This window comes from Eleginops maclovinus, chromosome 17 (assembly GCF_036324505.1).
Source record: "Eleginops maclovinus isolate JMC-PN-2008 ecotype Puerto Natales chromosome 17, JC_Emac_rtc_rv5, whole genome shotgun sequence".
Lineage (NCBI taxonomy): Eukaryota > Metazoa > Chordata > Actinopteri > Perciformes > Eleginopidae > Eleginops > Eleginops maclovinus.
This window is the reverse complement of record NC_086365.1, coordinates 12179705-12189752: the sequence shown is the minus strand read 5'-3', so window position 1 is coordinate 12189752 and position 10048 is coordinate 12179705. Positions and strand designations below refer to the sequence as shown.

Here is a 10048-nt window from a genome sequence, read left to right as displayed (position 1 = left end):
CCAAAAGAAGCGGTTTCTCACACAATACTTTATTAAGCATTATATAAACATATAGGTTGACCCAGACACAAAGCATGCACCCTGACAATTGTTTTTCCCAACCAGAAGGCACACTGTAGTCGAGCCCTGTGGTATAAAACGCTGATATGGGAAACACAAGAACTTGTAGCCTTGACTGATGTGGTACTAATGTGTCAGGAGGTGAACAGGCGGCCGCGGCCATGCCACCTCATTGAGCCCGGCTGACTCTTTCCTGTGGGGCTGAAAAGCATTGCAGCCAGCCAGCGGAGCGCGAGTAACAGCTGTTTTGTTAGCTGTCTGAAATCCTGGGGACCGGAACCGCGTAAGCTCTCTTCACTATGCCCGTGGATTGAGGGGCGAGTCGAGCCGATTGTTTCAATACATTTTGTCATTAAAAATCAGAGGCAGAGCAAACAAGGTGGAGCAGGGCGTGAGCAGCCCAGTAAATCGCTGCATTGTTGAGGTGTCAGGACTGTTCAGCTTATCCAGCAGCCGCGAGGAGCAGGGAGGGATGTCATCCTGCACACTAATGCCTCTGCTGTGATTCTCTCACTCGCTCATTCATTAAATCACTTTCAGTAAGCTCTCATCCACCCTGAATCTGTTTCTTATCAAACGGGGGAAAAAAAGCACACACTCACGCAAACACAGCTAAAAAAGGAAGAATGGTATCCAGTAAATCTCTAAGTAAATCTATGCAGTCTAACTCAATTATGGCTAGCTCAGTGTGAAATGAGGCACGAAAGAATGTTGTGAGTTTAAATATGGTTAATAATTTATGATGCATGCCATAAACTGTGATCCCTTATGTATGTAGTAGTAGTAGTAGGAGGATTGGGAAAGAAGGTTAGGAATAAGAGCAGGAATAGGATGAAATTCACTATGAGAGTGTAAGACTTAAAGAGGAGATGCAGTGACAGCCCATGCTGTGTTATGAGCATTGTTTTTAGACTACAAAACGTGCATAGCGTCAGTTGTAATTAGTATTGCGTTTTGCATTCAGGTCCTATCATGCCTGTTTAGAGAAATAGTTTTAAGGGTGTTTCTCTGGCAACGGCACCAGCGTTTTAAGTAGGTAAGGCGCTGAGGAGGCTGATTACATCATGGTTTTTTGTCTTTCTCTGTTACTGCAGAAGTCACTATGGGGATGGGATTAAACCCAAACCCCTGCTGGTAACATGGGTGTCTGTGAAGAGTGAAAGGCCCCGGAGACTGCGGAGCTCTTTGTCTTTGGATTAAAGCGCAGAGCATCGGCCGTGCCAAAAGGTACCAGCATGTGCTCGCCTCTCCCTAACTCTTCATTTCCCAGACTTAGGTGAAGACAATGCAGGAGCTCCTGAAGTCTTGACCTTTGCTTTATACCAGCGGGACCCCATGGGCCTTTTGTTTATCAAGAATACCTTAAGCCCCTATGTGGGCGTTAGTGCAAAGCATTACTGAGGTAGGAAAGTCATGTATACATACCTCTCTGATAGAAATAACTAATTATAGAGCGTTCTCTTCCTAGTCTATCGGCAGTGTGGCTGTCAGTTACTCTGGACAGGCACAGTATAAGAGTTGAGTAATGTAATTCACCCGCAGATAAGGCTTAAATATTAGTAACACTAAGCGTAGATGTGAGCACATGTACTTTTTTTCCTTTCTATACAAATACTTGGAACCTGCTTGCGGATGGAGGGCCTCATCTCTCCGGGTTGAGCTTCAAAGCTTTTCAAGAGTCTTTCCTCACAGTTTTGAGCAGCAGGCCTCCGTCTCGTTGCTCCACCTCGAAGCCCAACTCCTTGAGGGCGGAGTAGTCGGTGGTGCCGCGGCGCTCCAGGGCGGCCACCTGCTCCTGGTTCTCCTTGTTGTGTTCTAGGAGGTTCCTGATGGCAAAGATGGCCCACTGGCTGATAACTGAAGGTCATCGGTTAAGGACAGCAGCGTCGATAATAGGGAAGAAAGCACAATGTAGTTCTTTCAAGACTTCTTTGCATCATTTTTAGGCATATTTTCCAGCATGTTTAAAACACTAAAGGAAGTAATAAACAAGTTATGTTATTTTAAAAGCGAATCACTAATTATATACATACCACGATAGGTTGACACTGGTACATGTCAAACTCTTGAGTGCCTGCCATTTGCCTCATGCAGAAAGCCCAACAAACGAGTTCTGCAGACGAGTTGTGTTTGGTGATATAAAACATTCTCAGCTCGCCCCTATTAGGTTTCCCGCATAATTCTATAGACATTTATTTCTTTCAATGTATTTTATCTGGAGACAGACTCATGCTGACTCTAGGTTGATTGTTTCTGTAGCTTGAAGAAACATTTTACCGTGCAAACAGTTCATGAAAAGGATACATGGGTTGTTGCTGTCTATGTTGCAGTTGTCCAAGATGAGGGGGATGCCTTCCAGTGCACTCACCTGAGGAAAACAAGCACAGGGAGGAGAAAAAGAATGGAGAGGTAAACATGGGCTTGCACTTTCTATGTTTGGAATAGTCTCACAACTAAATACCAGTTCTGAAACAATGCTTTTGTTGCTAAATTCCTTAGCTAAATAAATGCTAGTTTAATCAGAGTAACAGTATGGGCTATTGTCTTCATGATGGTATTACACCAGTGGGGTCCAAACTACGGCCCGGAGGCCATTTTGAATCAGCCCTCTGCAAATTCTTAAAGTATAATGCAATACAGCCCACAAATCAAACCTTTGCTTGTCTTATATTTTACTTCTCAAATATATATGTTAAAATATATCAATGAGCCCAATTTTCAAATTAATTCAGTCATTTAGAATTTAAAACATTTTCTAACTAATCTTAGTTGATAAAAAAAAGCCCAATAAGTTATTTCTATAAGAAGCTTGAAATTTAACCTTCATATTTACTCTTACTATCAGCAATCTGAGGCTTCTGTTTTAAGGGATGAGCTGCCAACAAAAGAAATGAAACCCCAAAGACAGAGGGGATGTAGGCTGTTTTTTCCTTAAAGCATTTGCAAGTATTGCGCTTTACTCACCTACATTTGATTTGATTTCTTAACTTATAACTTAACTTACGAGGCAATATTCACCTCTATAAGTGGCCCAGCTTTTCTTATATTGTTCAGTATGTGGCCCTCGGTGAAGAAAGTTTGGACACCCCTGTATTACAACATGCATCAGGGCTTTCGTTATGAATTGTCTAGAGCAGGGTCGTCCAAACTACGGCCAACTGCGGCACGTCTTCCCCTTTGAACTGGCCCTCAGCAAATTCAAACAGTAGAATGGAAGATGGCCCACACCTGGAACTTTTCTTATATTGTACGTCTTAAATATACAGCCTGGGAAAAAATGAGGAGACCACTTCAGCAGTATCGTTTTCTCTTGTTTTATTATTTATAGACACGTCTTTGAGTTTAAGAATTATTATTTATTTTCTTATTGTATTCTATAAACTACTGAGACGGTTTCTCTGTGTTGAAACTCAACAGACACTGGAATGGCTGCCATACATGATACAAATTTAAGAAACATTTGGAGTAGCCTCTTAATTTTTTCCAGAGCTGTATATGGTAACATATATTATCTGTCAATTAAAGGTGAAGGCTTTTTAAAAAATCTTAGTTAATAAAAGAAAAAGCCCATCTTATTTCCCCTTATTATTAGCAATCAGAGGCTTCTTTTCTAAGGAATGAGCAGCAGCACTTTTTGTAACAAAGTCATTAAAACCCTATGGAGAGCTGTGATGTAAAATAATATATTGGATTGATTTTGCTAACCTATAATTTAACCTACGAGGCAATATACCTCAATGCGAAAGAGTGGCCCTGCCCTTCGTATGTTTTTCTGTATTTGGCCCTCAGTGAAAACCGTTGGGACACCCCTGGTCTAGAGGAAACACTCACGCGATGAAAACATTCTCAGTTTTTAAAAATAGGGGAGAAACAAATTAGTATTGCTTTCCGGCCAAACAACTAGTATGTCCATGCCTCCAAAATACTCGCACGAGGACAGTACAAATCAATTTTAAAAGGCAACCAATGTATTGAAGCTAAGTGTTCTGAGCAGAGACTCATTACCTCTGCCCGAGCAGCAGTGTGGTTGTGGGGTAGTTTAAAGCCGTCACAACAGGGTGATCTGCTCTGCATCTTAAGGCTGATTCTATAGGCTTTATGACCGTCTTTGCTTGCTGTTGCATTGTGGTTACCCTCCAAACACACTGCTGGGAGCTCCACCACGAGACCAAGTGCTGAGTTCAGAAAATGGAAATGTGATTTAAACTGTCAAAGAAACAAAGTCGCTGGCTAGTACCAGGACCCGGGTCTGATTTTCCACTTTCAAAAGAATTGTCTGTAGCGGCTGACACGACGTCCAAACCCGTAGAGGAGTGAATACCAAGCGACTAGACCCCGAATCGAGTCCGGTTCAGCGCTTTGCTTCTTAAATTATGATCTTTCCCAAAGGTGAATAGAATGACATTTGGTTTACTGGAAGAGTTCTCAGTGAAAACAGATACGGGGTGATTTCAGACCACTGACAGACCACAGATCAGCATCCATAAATATTATAGAGGCCAAGTGAGGGTGGCCATCCCACAAGCATTCCACAAATCTGTTTCTATTAAGTACAACTGAGTCTATGATATGCCACAGATAGAGGCCAACTCCCCGCCTTATTATCTATCCGCTCTTTATGTTAATAGTCGGATGCTGACAGATGGAGATGGAGGGAATCTGATTAAATCTCCAAAGTGTTTCACATTTCAGTGAAAAACCAAGTTGTTGTGTTGAAAGAACTCATAAGCTCCCACTCGCACGAACCAAAGCATTACACAGGACACTTATTGCAGTTGCTAATGAGGAGATTATGTGGGTTCCCACAGCTAATTACTAGAACCTGCGCCCTAAACATGCCAATTTAGTGTAGAAATAGTCAAAGCAAGACCAAGAGGGCCTCTAACTTTCTTCTTGACACATGACCCCATTGTGTTAAACTGACCAAAAGCTCCCGGACCCAAGAGAAGAAAATCTAATAACATCTCATTTAATAATAAATCTGGTTTTATGCTGTTTTCATTCTGAATACCTTACTTTATCCTGACCATAGCCTTTTTCAGGATTAATATTGTAATGGTAGTAATTTTGTTAAAGCTTATTCTCACCACATTTTAAAATGGCAAATAGCTTTACTATGATTAAAATTCTTCCATTGCTTTATACGGGTGTATTCACATTTTACCCGTTTGGTTTGAAAGCCCTCAGTCTAACTCTGTTGTGGACTAAAAACACGCCTGAAAAGGAGAGTCTCTCGTCTGCTTTCGGGCAACATTTGATGAGATTTGATTCTCGTGTGAAATTAAATCTGACCTACCACAGACTTTTATGACCAGAAATGAGGTTTTACAATTCATTTTATTGATAAACTACCACTCTGGATTTTACTTCTCTATGATGGATCATGTAACGCTGATTTAGAATAACATCATCAAAACTGACCAATGAGCTACAGGTTTCTCAGTCTTGAAAACAAACTAAAAACTAAAAGGCTTTTTTTCCGAACTGAACAAACCACAGGTGTGAAGCACATATTTCTGTTCTTTCATCCATCCATCCATCCATCCATCCATCCATTCCTCCCAAACCTTGTTCTGGTTGTTGGTGTTGCTGTAACAGAGGTTTCCTATCAGCCTGATGAGGTGGGCCTTGAAGCTGATGACAGGAGAGTGGGAGGAGGGGTCTCCGTCTCCACCGAGGGAGGAGAAGTTCTGAGCAGCGCTGAAAACATTCTTACTGGCCTTCCCTATAGTATGCACCTGCTTCAGGAGCTCTGCGGAGAACACACGGTGTACAGCGGTGGAGAAAAAGACAATTCATTCATTAAATTCAAGCCATTACATCTCATTATTCAAATTAGGAATCAAAGGTTAAATTATTTCGATAAACTTAATTAAGACGTGGATTTTAAATGCCCAAAAAGTTCTTTCTGTATGTAAACTTTGTTGTGTTTTTACAGGTTTTTAAACTAACCGAGGGCTGTGTTCAGGAATCTTGTTTGGTTTTCTGTGGGTGATTTCACGGGGATCTGAATCTTTCACCAACAGAGGAGTGCATATGGTGTACAGATTTTTACCATTAAGAAGCAAGCAATTGACCCTAAACCTCCAGCTGCAGACGCGGTCAGAGAGTTTGTTTTAATTTACCAACAGTGGTTACGAGAAGGTCGGGATGGTCCTGGAGGAACTTGAACTGCCTGTGGTCTGAGGTCATCTCACACAGAACGTCGAGCAGACTGATCACTGTCAGCGCCTCCTGCAGGACCTACAGGGGATTGCAAGCAGGATGTTGGTCACGCGGGGAAAGGACGTTGGACGTGAGATAACATTTGGGAGGGGACTCGTCAGTTAGAAATGGGAGAACGGTTCCACTTTTCATATACAGTCAGGTTTACTATGTGTACCTCCTCACTGGAAGCGGAGCCAGTTGCGAGCGTCAGCACCGCCCCACAACCTTTCTGGAAGGAAGTAGCCACGAAGCTAGCCACACCGGGGGGGATGCCACTCTCCTCTGAGTCCTCCTCTTGTAGCTGAGCGAAGAGCAGCTCTAATAGAGTAAGTCTGAATGAATAAACACACACAGTAGTTTAAATGGCATTCAATGAAATGTATTCAGATCAGGTTTAAGTCAAAAAGTGAGTGAAAATAAAGTGAAACAAAACTGCACTCTGACAACTTATTAAAACTTAACTCAAAACAAATAGAAAATTTAAAAATACCGCGGTATCAGAATCGTGGGGGCAGTGTTTGTTCTAAGATCACTTTCTGTGTAACATAAGAAGTCTAGTTACATTTATTATCAAGCAAAGTACCTTTCATGGTGAGACATCCCAGAGTACATGCTCTCCACCAGAGCTGAAGACTTGAGGAAAAACTGGGTAGCGATGAGAACCCTGTAAAATCAAATCAAAGTGGAGACTTTGTAATTGCTTGATAGGATTGGCAGCTAAAACCATAGCATTGCTTTACACACTAACACAGACACACTCTTACGTCCAGTCTAGGTCAGGATGGGTCCTGCAGAGCTCCATCACCCGGAGTGCCAGCTGGATGTTCTGGGGATCAGACAGCTCCTCCACCTTGGCTTCATCCAGACATGTGTGGAGCACCATGGAGGCGTAGTTCACCGTCTTCTCATCGTCAACACTGAGCAGCTGCCTGTTCACACACGTTTGGGTTGACTTTATGTGGGGAGCAATGCTTACCAAATAAAAATACTGATAAAGTTGTGCATTAGTGTTAGAATGTAGTTTCAGATGAACCCAATTTGTGTGTTGTAGAGACGGAGAGATGAAGTTCAAAGCTATTTTGTTAGACAAATGAGCCCTTAGGATGCCCCCACAAAAAGTCGACTGGGAATTATGATCAATAAACATAAAAGGGCTGCACAAGTTGGAAAAACATTGCTTATTGCTTAAGGGGGAATGATCATTTTCAAAACATTATTCAAGTCATCAGTGAGAGATATATTAAAATGAGTATATGTCCAAAACAAGGATTTTGTATTTGTAAGAATTGTGCCAACTGGGAAATGGGTATTCAGAATAACTGTGTGGCCCGAAAAGATATTGTGAGTTATAACAACATTGTGTAGCAGTGATGCTTACTGTTTAAAGTGCATAAGTGCAAGCGTGGCACTTGAAACTTACATGAGAAGATTTGGGAAGCTCAGCCGCCAGATGTCATCTTTACACATTTGGTTTCCAACCGACAAGTTACCGAGGAACTGGATCCCACAACGGAGAGCTAAGCCATAGAGGATGATTAAAAAATAAGATTAGTATCACAACGTTTGCCTAAATAATCTAATGATTTGATTACAGTTGACTGATTTTAGACTTACGCTCAAATATGCCATCGTTGCTCTTCGAATGTTTGGTCTGAAGGAAGTTTAGGAGTTTAAGCGAGACATCAATGAAACCAAGCTCCCTAGAGGAAAGAAAAAAAACTATATTTATAGATGTATGTTTCCTTGTGTTTTGTCAAAGAAGGAAGAAACTATAACACGAAAACATACCATATATATCCGTCTTTTATTACGCCCCTTTCTAATCCTCTTACCTGAGCAGACTTTGGTTGCGGGTGCTCTGGACACAGGCGTTCCTCTGAGCCCTGAAGCACTCGGCGGTCAGCTGGAGCTGCAGGGCGACAGACTGCAGGTCCTGATCATCACAGCTGACAGCATGGAGCTCCTCACACAGTCGGGATAAGACCTGTAGGAGACTGGACAACACCTCCTCCTTCACAGCATCTCTAAGGGAATAGAATTGAGGAGAAAAAAGTGACAGTCGGTTACTTTAATGCAGTGTTACCCGAGCCTGGGGACAAATTATACCAGATATATGGAGTGAAATTTAACATGAATCAGGATATGTTTAAGTGAGTTATCACTTTTTAAGTGCATACAATAAATGTATTAGGAGGATATAACAAAAGTACTGCAAAGTCAATAACATAAATAAAGAAGAGAAACATGACAACATATTATATTTTTAAGTATAGTGCAATAAATTGAGTTTAGTTAGTGTAGTGCAATGAATGCAGCACTACTCTCTGCAGGGATATAATTGGCCCAAAAGCTGAAAGTAATATTATAATAGGTTACTTTGTTCCCTTGGTATAATCATTAGTTATTCATTACACCTGTGCTAAAACTGCAATGACAACTCGAAATATCTGAATCCACAGCTTGGACTGTCAGTCACCAGTAACAGCTGAAATGCATGTCAACTAAAAGAAGACATGAAAAATGTCACTGTTAATTAACACAAAAAGGACACTAAACTGGCCTGAGAAATACAAAAAACCAATAATACTCCGGAAGTCAAATGATATAGAAGCTTTTACGTAGCGGATACATCAAGCTAGCTTCGTCGGTAAGCTAACACTCTCAGTTTCCTTTTAAAAAGCAATAAATTACTTTGTCCGCACCTGTATTCCTTGTCACGCAACGCAGTGGTGAATGTTTTTAAAACCTGCACGTTTTCAGGGCAGTGTTCTTCATTCAAAATGCCAGAAATAGACGCTGAGATGTCCATGTTGTCGGTAGTAGCTGCCATGTTTTCCTGCTAAATCATTCGTGTGGGCGGGACATCCGGTTCATTTTCTTACACGCTATTGGTTCAATCCAAGAAAGGGGCGGGGTCAGAGCATGTGCTGCTGTTATCATACAGTTGTCATGTCACCCTCCTGTGGCACATGGTTATGTGTCAGGGCTAAACATACAGCAGAGTGCAATTTATTGAGTGAAAGTGGGTTGCAGCTGGGTGAAATATTAAACAGAACCACTTCATTTGAGGGCACCCAGTAGAAAACTTGTATAAATGCAGCCAGTAGCTTTATAATTGGAAGGGTTGGGAAACATGTTCTGAGCCTAATGGAATTGGTAATTGCTCATGGGTCCTTATGTTAAATTAGGTGGTATCTTTGAAGGAGGCAATAAAATACACTGTGTAGCTTTACTGAAACATACCCAAAATAAAACATCTAATCATTTCTTGGGTACAGCAAAGGTTCTGTGCAGGCTTTAAACTGCAGCTGCAATGTTTAATGGTCAGAAGATCAATTCATTCACCCAACCGAGTTGAGGGACAATTGTTGCAGCTGCAATAACAAAGCCACAGGGCCAATCTTTGGTGTTTTCATGTAGAGTGGCACATTTTAGATTACAGGATTTGCCTGGGTATAGTTGTGACTTGTGTTTTCACAGGCCGGGCAAAGCACAGCAGTGGTGAAAGGCATATCACTGTGGAAAAGAGTTGATTATGGATGGTCAGAAGTATTCACCTCAAGCAATTTGTAGGGTTAAAGATGAGGTATCAAAAGATCCAAACATTCCCAGGAAAATATTCCCACAACTCAGTTCTCTGAATGGAATAACTGGAAATAACCTCACAAACTGGAAGTTGTATGGTTTTGATCGGTAATCCGAAGAGTTGAGTTACAGAATAACAGGAAATCCTATCAGCTTTTAGTTATTTTAGAAACCACAGTTATGATAACTAAAGGAC

At 41.5% G+C, this 10048-nt stretch overlaps 1 protein-coding gene across 1 annotated transcript; it reads right to left on the bottom strand.

Annotated features, from left to right (window-relative positions):
- Positions 1-13: 13 nt before the first annotated feature.
- Positions 14-9103, bottom strand: atxn10 (ataxin 10). The gene is made up of 11 exons (XM_063905101.1): positions 8970-9103; positions 8100-8291; positions 7882-7967; positions 7688-7784; positions 7032-7196; positions 6851-6931; positions 6443-6599; positions 6186-6303; positions 5628-5812; positions 2365-2428; positions 14-1917 (listed from the first exon to the last, which is right to left on the bottom strand). The coding sequence occupies exons 1-11, from the start codon at positions 9095-9097 to the stop codon at positions 1733-1735; spliced, it is 1458 nt and encodes a 485-aa protein (XP_063761171.1). The 5' UTR covers positions 9098-9103; the 3' UTR covers positions 14-1732.
- Between the last annotated feature and the right edge of the window lie 945 nt (positions 9104-10048).